General features: G+C 35.7%; 1 protein-coding gene across 1 annotated transcript; it reads right to left on the reverse strand.

Annotated features, from left to right (window-relative positions):
- Positions 1 to 1,035: 1,035 nt before the first annotated feature.
- On the reverse strand, positions 1,036 to 2,381 carry LOC118043801 (E3 ubiquitin-protein ligase PUB24-like). The gene is given in 2 exon segments (XM_035051877.2): positions 1,036 to 1,743; positions 1,746 to 2,381. Coding segments are annotated over 2 exon segments (1,227 nt in total). The 5' UTR covers positions 2,286 to 2,381; the 3' UTR covers positions 1,036 to 1,056.
- Positions 2,382 to 14,685: the final 12,304 nt, after the last annotated feature.

A 14,685-nucleotide genomic window follows, 5' to 3' on the forward strand; every position in this document is an offset into this window, starting at 1 on the left:
TCAATTAAAAAAAAGAAAAATTTTCATATCATTTCAAATCTCGATCCGTTCCAGATTTCAATTTAAATTTCAGTAGGAATGTTCCGGTTTCATTTTATATGTTTCGTTTTGGTTTTGAAAAACTATTGAATCAAATTGAACTCGGTTCAATTTAATTAATTAAACCATCCAAATATAAAAAGCTCTTTTTCATTACTATTTTCAATAACAATGATATTAATAATAATATTGAAAAAATATTATTACTATTTTTATTAACAATGATATTAATTTTTTAAAATTAAATTTATTATTATATATATATATGGTTTATATTCATGTTGTTTTTTTTTTTAATATTTATACTTTGTAGGAATTTGAGCAAAACAAGGAATGCTTTAGATCCCATTAGTTTTTGATAACATTGACTTAGTTTATATTTAAAATATTTGTGCTGAAACATTTTACTTTTATAATATTTTATTTAAGTTGAATTAAACTTTAAGTTAAAGATGTAATTTATAATTAATTTATCTTAAATTTGAATTATATTTGTTAAATATATATATATATATAAACAGTACAATCCCGAAATATTATGCCAAAACATTTCGAAATTGAAACATTTCATTCCAATTAAAAAAAATAAAATATTTATCAAAATAAAATTAACAACCTTACTTCTAACGAGTTAAAATGAATTTTTTATTATTATTATTATTATTATTATAAACTACTCTAGCAAGCTATGAGCTAAATCAATCAAGGTTGTGTGTTTTTTTATGCGTCTCTCTCTCTCTCATTAATTGGAATTGTCCTATGGCATCACCAATATGTAGAAAGTGTATCCTTAATTAAGCATTTGGAAATCATATAATTAAAAACAAAAAATAGAAATAATCACAATATGGAAGCTTTGTGCATCACATGGCAAGTTTTCCTGTAGACCAAACATGGTCCCGAAGCTATTAGCATTTTCATTACCGGGGCTCACATTTGTTTGGTCCAAAATTGTATTACTAATTAATAATAAGAAACGGGTAGGAAGGAGAAAAATTTGCAGAACTCGAAATCAAACTAGCTGGAAACCTGGTACTCAAGACTCGAGAGAGAAGAAAAAATGCAAGGAGAGTTCTTCCACTTGTCAGAGTGTGATCTAAGGATTTCCCTAGCTTTGTCCTTCAAATATGGTGCGCAGTCTGCCTGAAGCAACATACATAGCTTTGTCACAGCTTTAACATCCACCATTTCTTGGATCGCCATACTTGTTCCTGAGAATTTACATATCTGTGAAAGGATCAGAACGGCTCGATCATCCACCGCTGGAGAAACCCTCAATATTCTCTTAGCAACCACAGCAATGCTACCTCCATGGCTTAAGAATTGAGCTCTTCCCTCAGCACAACAACATAAATGAAAAAGAACACCCAAATTGAGCTCCGTGGTTCTTCTTTCAGGTGATCCCAATTCAAGCTCAATAAGCTCAAAAACTGCACCGGATTCCACCATCATTTTCCGATTTCTTCCCCAGGGACAAGCATTTAACAACACTTGCAAGGCGGCATTAATACCTTGATGGGTGATTCTCTCTCTCAAAACACCAACAATCCTCTCAAAGAATTCAGGTTTAAGCCTCTCCAATACAATAGAACTCGCTTCTTCAAGTAGCATTTTCAACACCGAAGCTGCATGGGATTTAACTGTGGCATAATTCTCCATTCTGCGTCCTAAAATCCAAGTCAAGGATTCGATAATCTTATCATCACTTTCACTAAAAGAGCCTTTGATTCACTTCGAGGAATTCTAATAAAACATAGTATACTAAGAGCTTCTTGAATACCAGAAACTTGACCTTTCTTGAAACATGCTGCTATAAACAATAACATGGCCTTGGGCAGGCCAGCATCCACCATGCACTTCCTGTTTCTTTCATTCTCCGCCGCAAGTAATTCCAATCGTATAAGAGTTTTAATTTGCAACTCGTGATGCGAAAGATTTTTGATGAGTTTAAGGACATGGGCTTTTGTCAAGACAAGGTTTAGGGTGGGGATTCGATCAACACCATGGGATGCATTCTCGGTGCACCAAGCTTGGATTAACCTGCGTAAGGTGTGATTAGGGGTTAAATCTGAATCTTTTTGCAAGGGCTGTTTGGTGACTGGACAAGCTGTGTTTTGACTAGTGAATAACCACTGCTCAATGCTCTCTCGATCATATGTGATGCCAGTTATGGTTGTAACTGGGTCTTTCATGATTTGGAGAGATATTGGGCAGACAAAAAACTTTGGAACTTCAATATCATCCATGAAAAATTATCGAAAGTAAAATCTGTGTAGTGAAGGATTAGCTAGGAGGCTGCAAAATGGAGAGATTGATGATTAATGATCAAATGTGGAAATGAGAATTTGTTTTTGTCTTGAAGATTGGTAAGAGAATGCGGCTAATTTATTGAGAGAGAGAGAGAGAGAGAGAGAGAGGGCATCGGTCGTGTCTCTCACTGGTCATATTCTCTCGGGGAATTTTAATACAGTATATTGTAGGGAAGCATTCGGCGGTCAAAGAAAGAAAAGTTGTTGGCTATATATGAAATAAAGAATGCACGTAATCGCCGTTATTACAACGATCTATAGAAAATTATTAATGATTCCTTAGTAGTGTAATTGAAAATATGAAAGCTTTTACCTGACCATGCACGAGGAGGCAAAAATTTATGAGTTTTCTTATTATAAGAACTCAAAAGCATTGTTTTGATTGTTATACAACAATCAAATGAGTTTTTATATATATTGTTTCATTTAAACTTTAAAGAAACTACTTAAAAGTATTAATAAATATATTCTTCTAGATATACCATATAGATGTAATACTACTAGAAAATTGACATGAAAAATAATTAAAGGGTAATAATTTGAATAAGTTTGAATTGAATAAATGATGAATAATTAGTTGAATACCAATCATTTGTTGATAATTTGATTGTTTAATTCACATTTTGATGCTACATTGTATTTGTGTAGAAATAATAATTGGTTATTGGATTTTGAATTTATTTTTACTAAAAAATTGAATTTTTAACTGATGGTTACATTATTAATAAATATTATCATCAATATTCTATATAGATTTATAAGTAATGAATTATCATTCTTGGATGTATTGAAATTCACCTAAAAGGTTGTATAGGCAAGATTATCTTCAAAGAGTTGAAAGTTTTTATTAATTTTGCACTTTCTAATTCAAAAAAATATTAGTGTAGGTAAAATTAGATATTCATGTGTAAAGTGTAAAAATAAAAAATTCTATTATAAAGATGTTGTGATTATTCATCAAGGAATATTTATGCTGGTTAGCATAAGAAAAAACCCTATGTTCCTTACAAGATGACATTAGAAAGAAATGATTGGCTTAACTTCTAGGTTTAGCAATATAATTAGGTTTATAGATAATAATAATAATAATTCTTATCGGAGTATAATGATGGATGTATTAAAAATGAATCAGGGTTATTTAGGTGAAGGTGCATGTAATATTCCTTTAAATAAAGAATCAAATATAGATGCAACTAGGTTTTTTAAAACTTTTAAAATATCTCAATGAACCGTTATAGAATAGATACATAACTTATACAAAATAATCAGCCATTACAACAGTATTTTCCATCAAGATAGATTATAGGTTGAATGAGATTGGTTAGTGTTAATAATAAAAAAATAAAATAGAATTTTTCATATTTTATACTATATGCCTTGTTCTCATTCAACTAATTAAATACAACTTTATGATCTTGATTTCCAGTTTCGTCTAATATTTTGCCTTATCTCTCATGTTATAATACAACATTCAAAAACTATTAACTGACTAGAATTTCAAGTCATAGTCCGCAAAAACGAAAGGTAAAAAGTGCATTTCTTCTAGAAATGCACCAACCAATACATTATTTAGACGTTAACATGGGATCTTGAGAGTCGTCTTTTCCATAAGATTAACATGCAGATGCTATGCTTCTTCGTCAAGAATTCCAAGGAGATGCAACATCATGGCCGGAAGAGGCTCATTATTGAGTAAAAAAAAAACAAAAAACAAAATTATTTGCACAGCCAACGGGTGGTTTTACTGCGATCAAGCGCCTAACAGTTCTTTTTTATTATTAATTCCATGTTATTTCTTAGAGTTTCAGATTTGTTGGTGAATCTCGCTGGTAAGTGAAAACTGAGGGAATAAGAATCTATTGTTAAGGAGCAAAAAAAAAAGAATACTTCTGTAATTAAATTGTCTAAGAAAAGGAAATTAAGGCCTTTGAAGAGCTTGTCAACAAATTTATTCTGATCCCATCATGCATAAATTGGAAAGTTTTAGGTGAATGCATGTATTGTCTTCAAAAGAAAATTTGATCACAGCATTCTATGCCTATTAGTGACTGTTGAGAAATCTTAAGAAGTGAAAAAGTAAAAAAATCTACATAGAAGATGTGAGATTTATAATCTCATTGTACAAACTCTAACCCAAATACACAAGGTTTAGTTGTTATGTGATAATAATTGTATTTTAAAGTATTTTTTAACTTGAAAATACATTAAAATAATATATATTATTATTATTTTTTAAAATTTATTTTTGATATAAACACATCAAAACAATATGAAAATAAAAAAATAATAATTTGAAATATAGAAAAAAAATAAAAGCACACTTTTGAAATATAAAAATAAAAATGTTTATATAATTGAAAAAAATAATTATACAATCTATTGCTTATATATATGTTTTAAATTTTGAAAAAACTCTATAACCTACGTCGAATATCTTTACTATAGCAGGAATCATAATATTATTTTGATACTTTAGATATTTGATTTTTTAACATGTATTGTACCTAGTGCAGCATGATATTTTTTAAAATATATTAAAAATATATATTTTTTATTTTTTATATTAATACATTAAAAAACAAAAAAAAAATTAAAAATTAATTTCATATTTTATTCACTAAATAAACTTTTAAAATACACTCATGATAAAACAACAAATGGAGTTCAAAACTAAAAAAGTTCCCACAACTGGAACTTTTAAGTCAATCCACGCGGATTCCGGCAAGCATGTGGTGGTAGCAAGCAGCTATGCCTAAAAACACCATTAGGCAAGTCAAGTCAAATTTCTAAAATATACAAATTTGTAGTTTGCACATCACCAGTCAATCCATTCTCACGCAGGTCTCCGCTACTCGCTTTCATGCATAAATAGTTTATTTTCTTACAAATAATAAAATAAATATGAATAAACATATCCATGAAATCCTATATAGAGGTTGATGGATCGGTGTTTGGAAGAGCTATTGCTCCTGTTTTTAGATATATTTTTTAATAATTTTAATACATTATTAATTAAACAAAAGAATATTTCTTAAGAATTATAATTCACTGGAATATATATATAAACAAAAATGGATAACGTATCATGTCTGGCATACAATAATTCAATGTTCATACTTTGCTCGAAATGATTAAAAGAACAAGTCTGGCCTAAATTGTCGGCTGGTCCCGGAATCCTTTACTACTTTGAATTCCATTGCTTCTAAGTCCACCTCTTTTGTCCGTTTTCTACTGCTTTTTCTCCTAAACGCCACCTTGTTCATCCATCTCTCCTCCGGATTGTATTGATGAACTCGCGAATCACTTTAGTGTTATAAAAAATAAAATAAAATAAGATAAAATATAAAGATAAATTTCTCAATTACATAATATAAAAGATTAAAATTAAATATTTTTTTACAAAAATCATAATAAAAATTTTAAAAAAAGAGAAAAAAAACACTATAAACTATTTATTATAATCTACAATGCAATAAATATAGGATGAATTGTAAAATAGATTTATCCTTGCATTACTAATATGTTTTATGATATTCTTCTTAAAATAAGGGTTGGGCATTAAAATAAGTTTACTATTAATGGTCTGACAAGTAAAACTAGAAAAATTGAATGGTGTTCCAAGCTCCCATCAATAACTTTCTTTAATGATACAACTAATATAATATATAAAAACATAAAAAAAAATATAATGAAAAGAAATAGGATTTAATTGAAGGATAGACATTAATACTATAAACACAGTTTAATACCAATATATGGATACCAATATATATAGATATATTTAAGATACACATATACATTTATGGGTCTCATTATCATCAAAGAAAACAAACACATTAAATACTTAAGCTTTTCTCCATTAAACTAGTCACTTGAGAAAACTTGGCTAGATAAAAATGCATAACCTGAGCATATAAAAGAACATGTTAGCAATAGATAGGCCTACCACAGGCCTGGGAAGCCTGGCCTATCTCGCACATATCATAAAGGGTATACTTGTTACATGTGTGTGCATCCTCGAGATTACTTTAGTTCCATTGGTAATGTCGCAGGGGGGCCGCGACGTCGTTTGGCGACGGCGGAGGCTCCTTGTCGTGCCTCCTGATATGAGGTGTGTTGTGTGTTGGGAAGGGTTTTTTGATTTAATCATAAAATTATGATTAATGTTTAGGAGTCGCCACCTAGTATTATGGTCACTAGGAACCTATGGTCTACGAGAGTCTGAGTAAGGGACTGGTTGTGCAAGGGGAAGACGCATCACCCCCAGTGCACCCCACCTAAGGTAAGCTGCATTGTTATTTGATTGTTTTTTCTAAGTCGAGTTGGTCTTTTTCTAAGGTTTAAGGCAGATCTCTCTTCATGAGAGAGTCTTTACCTTATCGGGTTAAATCCTAACCATTCTAAAGACTGAATTTTTTTTAGCATCACATTTATTTACATCTTGTATCTTTAATATTTGAGGGTGTACTTTATCGTGTAATTTTACACCCCACAAATATTAAAGTCTACATCTAAACCAAAAAGATTTGAAAAAAGTTTTTTGATATTTTGGCCAAATCCTAATGACAATCATTAAACTGTTACGATATCCCTTTTTTATTAAAAAAAAAACATGAAAAAAGATGCATTTTTTGTTTTTTTGTTTTTTTACAAAAAAATATGCTTGGAAAAGTTTAAGGATTTGGCCGTATGCAACCAAAATATTTTTTCCTTTTTTGAAAATGTTTTTGCCCTTTTCTTTTAAAATATTTCGGAGAAACCAGGTATTTTTAAATACCGGATTTGTATTTTACAGTGTAAAATATACAATCCGATATTTGTGCAAATTGGTAGAAAAATATTTGAGAAAATCACAAATTTTTTAAAATGATTTTTGAAAATTTTTGGATTTTTTTTAATTTAAAATAATATTATAATATATAATATAATAATATATAATATTAAATGTGGCTGGGCCGGCCCAGCTAACTCGGCCGAGCTCCGCCCTGGAAAGGTGGGCCGACATCGGCCCAAACTGGTTGGGCCGATCTCTGCCCAGAACATTTTTTTTTGGGGCCGCAGGCTGGGCCAACACTAGCCCGACCCAATTTGAAATGTTAATTAATTGCAGAACATGAACAATGGTTCACGTTCTGCTTGCAACCGAATGGTTGCAGAGACGGTGGACGGGCGGAGGAGAAGACTACCGTTAGTGGTGGTCACGGGTGTGATCGGGAGGTTGAGCTGATGGCGAAGGCCGGGCGTTGTTGGGAGCAACTGGCCGGAGTTGATCACTGGGAAGAAAGAAAGATTCTGCCAGAGGTGAGGGAGAGGGGGAAACGGTGGCGGTTTCAAGCGTGGGGGTGTCGGTGTTGTAAACCCATTTTTGGGTCCCCGCAAAAAAAAAAAAAAAAAAAAAATAAATAAATAAAATAAATAGCCAAAGAAGGTTAGAAAAATGACAAGAGGCAGAAGCGCTCGGAAAATGGTCAGAAAATTGGTCAAGGAGTATAAAGATACAAAGATTGGATTTTTGACAAAATATTCTTGAAGGATGAGAAACCCTATTGAGAAGAAAAATTTTGAATTTTGAGGAGAGAAGCCCAAATTTGGATGTTTATGGGTTTAATTGATTTTTTATTGGATTTATAGGGGATTTGATTGCAAGAAAATTGATTTTTTAAGTCAATTTGGGCTTTAAATTGAAGAAATTAAAGTTCTGGGGCTAAATTATAATTTTTAGGATTTTATTAAGTCAAATCAGGGGCTTAATTGCATAAATATTGAAGTTTAAGGCCAATTAGGACTTAATTGTGAAAATCCGAAACCAGGGACCAATTTGGAGAAGGCGCAAAGATAGGGGGGGGCTGTTTGGAATTGTTTCAGGGGCTTAATTGAAGAAATTGGAAGTTTATTGATCAATTAAGGGCTTAAATGCATAAATCAGAGGCCAAGGACCAAAGTGAAAAAACGCGGCCAACTATGGGGGACGAACCGAAATTAGCAGGGACGAAATTGAATTAAACAAAGATGATTAAGGACTGATTCGAAACATGTTCTGGCGCCTTTATTTTTTTAAATGAAACGGCGCGTTTTATCCAAAAACGACGCCGTTTCATGCATAAAAAAAAAAAAAAAAAAAAAAAAAAAAAAAAGGGACCGAACCGGCGCACAGTTTTGAACGGCACTGTTCCCCTTTCTTCTTCCTTTCCCCCGCACCTGCAACAGAAGGAAAAGCTTGGTTTTTGAAATAAACTTCCCGCCTCTCTCTCCCTTGCATCTCCACCGAACAACCCGAAGCCCCCACACCGTGGGACCGCCGACCGAAAGCATTGGCCGACCACCGGCCGAAAGTAAGAGAAACGGCACCTTGCTGTCGCGGGTGGTGGCCGACCAGCCACCCGCGAAACCCGCTCCAGGGCGCACTAACAATGGTCCCCCACACCGGTTCTGCCCCTATAAATAGAAGAGAAAACCGAAGAAAAAAGGAGGGAGGAGAGGACCCGAAAAAGAAAGAGAAGAACCGAAAGAGAGAGAAACCAACGAACTCAAGAAACAGCCACTGGAAACCCAAAAGTTGAGAAGCTTGGGATAGTGAAACTGAGAGGGAACTCAAGAAGCTGAAACAGAAGGAACGAGCCGATATTTGAACGACGACGAACCGTTGGAAAACAGCCGTTAGCGCCGCCCCGGAGCCGCCGTCCGTGAAGCCACGACACTGCAGCTCCGCCAGCAAGCCGCCGTCTCCGTTGCGCCAGGTACACTATCCTTTTCCCCGTGCATTTTTTCTTCTGAAGCTGAGTTCGGTTGGCCTCCTGCATGCAGAATCGTTCTGCATGCAGGAGGCGCGCGGGGGGGAAAATAATTCCCCCCGTGCTTGTAATTTTTTTACTTCTCTGGGCCAGATGGTTTCTGGCCCAGAAATATGTGGGGCGGGCCAGAAGGATTCTGGCCCAACCCGGCGGTCTGGGGCCCGTGTCGCCCAGAACCCATGTAGTTTTTTTGGGCCGAACTCGGCCCAATCCCTTTCGGGCCGAGTTCGGCCCAACGGCTTTCAGGCTGGGGCCGGCCATTTAGTTGGGCCGGCCCAGCCCAGTTAGTATATAATATATTATATTATATTATTATATTATTATATTATGCATGGGTGTGTATATATGTATATTTTTTAAAAATATATAAAAAATAAAAAATAAAAAATTTTTCTGAAAAGTAAAAAATATATATTGTTTTTTTATATGCATTGATTTTTTTATAATATGGGGATTTAATTTCAGTATTTAAAACAACCTGTTTTCGTCAAAAAAAAAAAAAAAAAAAAAAATGTTTTGTTTTCATGCATACGGCCAATACACTAGCATGTTTTGAATGTTCTTTTTACATATATAAAAAATATTGGAAGTTTTAAAAATGTGTTTTCGCATAGATTTCTTAAACACAAAATCATTTTCTTGCATTTGTGGATTTTACAACCTGTTTGTAAAACTCCAAAGGGTATTGGCCAATATTCCAAAAACTATAAAAAATCTTATTTTGGGAGGAGAAGTTGTGGTTATTGGTTCACCGCTAATGTTTGGATGAAGAATCCTTAAAAGGACGAACATCCAAAAATATTATCGGGAGTAATAAATCAACGCGCATGTTTTGAAAGAAGCTTTGGTTGCGATCGAGAAACATTTCAAAAATTTTTTTTTTTTTTTTCCACGGTTTACGAGTCGTGAAAAGTAATTGTGTTTTTTCTAAGAATTGTGAAATTTTCTTCATTCTTTTATTCTCTTATCCTTGCGATTTACGAGTTTGACGGGATTAGAAAAACACCAACACCATAGACTATAAAGCAAACCAAACACCAAGCAGCTTACCTTAGGTAGGGCGTACTAGGGGTGCTAGTACCTTCCTTTACGCAACCAGTCCCTTGCCTTAGAATCTCTGAAAAGACCAGTTAGGGTTCCTAGTGACCAAATACTAGGTGGCGACTCCAAAGAACCAAATCCTTAGAACACAACGAAAATCGCCAGCCGATGTCGTGCCTTTTATAAATTTTTTGTAAGGGGTGTGACAGAATGGCGACTCCGCTGGGGATGTTAGGACTAAGCTTGATTTGTTTGTTTTTGTTTGATTGTTTATGTTATATGTTATTGGTTTTTGTTTTCTTATGATGTTTTGTTTAAAAGCTTTAGCATATATCTTTACATTCTATAATACGTGCCATAGTCATGCATCACTTTATTATTATTATTATGTTTTGGAGGGCACACACATGTAACTCTAAGTTTAAGTGGGGGACTAGCAGCTTGCCTTATGACTTGAGTCAAGGCTTAAGTTTGTGTAAACCCCAACTCTTTGCTGAGTGTTTAGACTGATAGTGATTGGTACACGTGCCATCCCACTATCTGCTGGACCTCCATATCGCCTTTACGAGGGTGATCACTGGAACAGCAAGAGACCCTCTTTTAGAGACCTAGTAATAAACCTACCTTATGTCTCACGTAAAAGAACTAGAACCTATCCTTAGGGTGTATGTTCCGATATAAATCTTTTGCATCGAAACAAGACTAACCCCCCATGCATTTTGAATTGCAGGATTTGTGAACGAAATGACCATCACCAAACCTTCCATAGAGTATGGAAAGAATTCTGAACTGTCACAATTGATTGAAGGAGACTGCCTTAGAAGCGATGCTAAGAAGATGTCGCCAATCAAGAACCTGAATTGCATATTGAATGAGGTGAAACAACGTTAACGACTCATTTTCAGAATGTGGATAAGATGCATTTTTTAGGAAATACGGACGTTTGATGGAAATCGCAAAGCGTAGAAGTTTTAAGCCCCAGCTTGCGAGCCTTAGTTCATTTTGGGATCCAGAATACCGATGTTTCTCCTTTGGAAGCGTGGACTTGTGCCCCACGATTGAGGAATATGGATTGTTGACCGAGTTCCGAATGACCTGTATCGGATTTATTCTCCTTTGAGATCCGACAAAGATCATCCCTGAGCTGTCAAAACTGCTCAGAATCTCCAACTTGGAAAAGTTTCTGGAAAAGAATGGCACCGGTTTGAAATGGAGGATGCTAGAGTGGAAAGGAGTCAGAAGTAGAAAAAGAGAATTGATTGCCTTAGGTATATTGGCCTTGTGTGTTCCCAAGTCAGACTGGTTAGTAAGCTTGAGCCGCCGCTGCTTATGTGGAGTATGAGAACACACAGATCAATCCAGTGTGCTATCTTAGCCGAAACATTTTTGACACTTAACCATTGTAGAAAAGCTGGGAAAAAGGAAGACAATGAGATGCATGCACGGCAACTGTTGTATTATTTGGATGGTGAGGCCATACGAAACAAGACAACCTGTTTTCAATCAATTTTTGCTGGTCTCACTCAAAAACCCCTAAAGATTGTCGGAAAAGAAAGCAAGTGGGGAGATCTATGACAACCAGTGGTTGGTTTGATAAATTTTGAAAGGTAATTACCTAATAGCCGATTTTAAATGCAGCACCATGGGTCAACAACAACGGAAGGTCCTAATTGTAGTTGTGGACAAAGGCATTGGGTACCTATTGCTGGGGATTACGGGTTATTGAAGTTATTGCTCCGACTTTAGTGGTAAGGACCAATTCGGGGGGCCATACTACAGTTTTGTTTCCCAGACTCGCACTTTATGGGATATTGCCTCAATTCTTTGGTCTGTTCAAAGATCTCCATGGCAAAGGAAAGTTTTGGAGGAAGATCATCAACAACAAGATTGCAGCATCTAGTGTTGGTGGAAATTAGAAGGTTTGAGAGGAGATCCAATGTGTAGAGCGAAAAGGATTATGTAAAATGGGAGAGCCTCCAGCTGCTTAACAGCCATTGCACTTGCGCTTAATAGAGGAGAAACCTTTATTAAAGGCGAAAAGAGGTAATATTGAAGATGATTTTGAGCTGCTTCAGCCATGCCTCGTGTAGAAGTCCAAATCTCTACTCAAACCATAGAGAAACCCCCTTCAAAAAGAAAGATTGGGTCTAACGGTGAATTGAGAAGGCAAGTGGAACAAACTAAGGATAGAGTTGAGCAAGAGTAGAGAAGGACAAGGTCGACGTATGGAAGTGAAATGATGCTAGAAGATGGATTAAAAGGATGATCATTTTCTAGAGACTTGAGCAAATACAGTCCTAGAAGATAGCGGAAAATAACCAACTTTGAGTTTAAAAGTTTGCTTAAGGAAAGAAGATGCCTAGGGTAATAGTGAGTGAGAAGAAGGGCTTAAAGGTTGAGTTTAGCGATTGGGATGCAAAGTTGTTCTGCAACTTGAGCAATGGAAGCGATTGCCAGAAATGCAATAACATTACCAAGATTCAAAATATATTGTGCAAGTGTCAATACGATAACAATAATGGATTGAGATTAAGGGTATAAGGTTTGACAATAAGAAATATTAGGTGAAAACAGCAAAAGGGGGAGGAATTCGAGGATGATTAAAGCGGAGTTAGCAAGCCAAGAGAGGAGTGAAGATAAAACAGTTGCAAGAGATACAAGCTCGACAAAGGAACCGCGAAAAGTCGAAAGTAAATTTGGACGAGAAGCTAGTAGCAACGGAAAAAGCAGCAAGGAGTCGATATCCGACCCATCCCCCCAACATTGCTTTGAACAGAACAAACATGTGCTCATATAAGTAATAAAAACATGACCAAAACGATAGCAAATGGATGAGTGGCACCAATGCTCGCAAATTAATAAGAATCAAATGCAGCGAAGTGGGAGAAAGACATCATTCCGCCTATCGCCGAAAGCGCCTAGGCCGAACCGAATGCCCTTTTTTAGGGAAGATTGAAGAACCCGCTTTGCTTTTTCTTACCTTTGGCTAAGTAGTTTCATGGAGGAAAGAGATTAGCATTGTGTTATTTTTTAAAACAAATGTATTTTTTATCCAAGCATTAATGAAAAGGGCGTTGACCCATCTTCTTATGCAAAAATCTGTCTTCTTGTGAACATGTATTCTTAGCACACACTTCGAGAAAGGCAGAACTTCTATCCAAAGCAATGTGACAAGAGAATGTCTATATGGGCTATGGTCTATATTTTCTCAAATAAAAACATGCCCTCATGCATACCATCCCACAATCATACATATTTTCTCACTACATCTTTATGCATGCATCTCCAGATCGTGAAACATAGGTCCCACATCCAGAGTCACAAACCCGGTTCCAGATCAAAGAATGGAAAACGAAGAAAGAGCTCAGTTAGAGTCCACAACTACAGACCGAGTTGGAATCCGTGAAAAATGAAGTTTCCGTTGAACCATCTGCTTGAAGCAACTTTAAAAGCCAGAATGGGGAGGAACTCTACCCAACCACCCAAGGAGCACGCGGCCCCTGTCGGGGAATCTCAGAATATGGGGGCAGATCAGCAACGTGGGGACAAGCACTTTTTTACACCTTCTGTTATTCCCATTCAGCACCCCTCAAGCCTCATATCCTGTAAGATTTAACAGCCGAGGGGCCTTCCGGATATAGGCCACGGGTTTTTGTGAATATGAATGACAAGATATCAGCATTAGAAGAAAGGTTAAGAGCATCGAGGGAATGATGGTTTGACCCCCTACGAATGTCGAAATATGCTTGTAACCCTAACCTCAACGTACAAAGATTTTAGGATACCAGAGTTTAATAAAAGGTATACTGTTGGAATGCCCAAACACTCACACTTCGATCTTATTGAACAAGTGGCTGAAGTACATTCCATGACGATAAGTTAATGATCTTCTTTTCCAAGACAGTCTATCGGGATCATGCGCTAAGTTGGTACCATGAGGCTGGATAATGACAAGATTAAGAAATGGAAGGATTTAAGTGGAGGCTTTCCCTAAAGCCAATACAAGTTCAATGGAAATTGCTCCAGATCGAACTCAGCTCATGCGATGGAAGAGAGAAAGCCATAAGTCAGTGAGGGGCCTTATGCACAGCAAAAGATGGAAGGGACGAGGCCACGCACGTGCAAACAACCCTTTGATAGAAACGGAGATGCGTGACTTGTTCGCCATTACATTCAAGGTCACTTACTATGAGCTAATGGGTAGCTCATCTCAACATTTCTAATGAATGTGTAGCGTGTGGCGAAAGAATCCGAGCAAGTGAATTAAAGCAGGGCGCATAAGCAGAGCCTTTAGAGAAGAAAGGTTTTTATGGGAAGGAAAAGAGAAGGGGACGTTTAACATTTGGGAAGGGCGGATGATAAAAGGCAAGAAAAGTAAATTTCCACAGCCCAGCAAGCACCTACCTCTCAATCCCCACACGATAACTTTATACCAATGCTTTTTCACCTAACCGATACAAATAACCAACCAACTATCAAAATCACTACCAGACCCCACTCAGGAT

This window comes from Populus alba, chromosome 6, assembly GCF_005239225.2.
Source record: "Populus alba chromosome 6, ASM523922v2, whole genome shotgun sequence".
Taxonomy (NCBI): Eukaryota; Viridiplantae; Streptophyta; class Magnoliopsida; order Malpighiales; family Salicaceae; genus Populus; species Populus alba.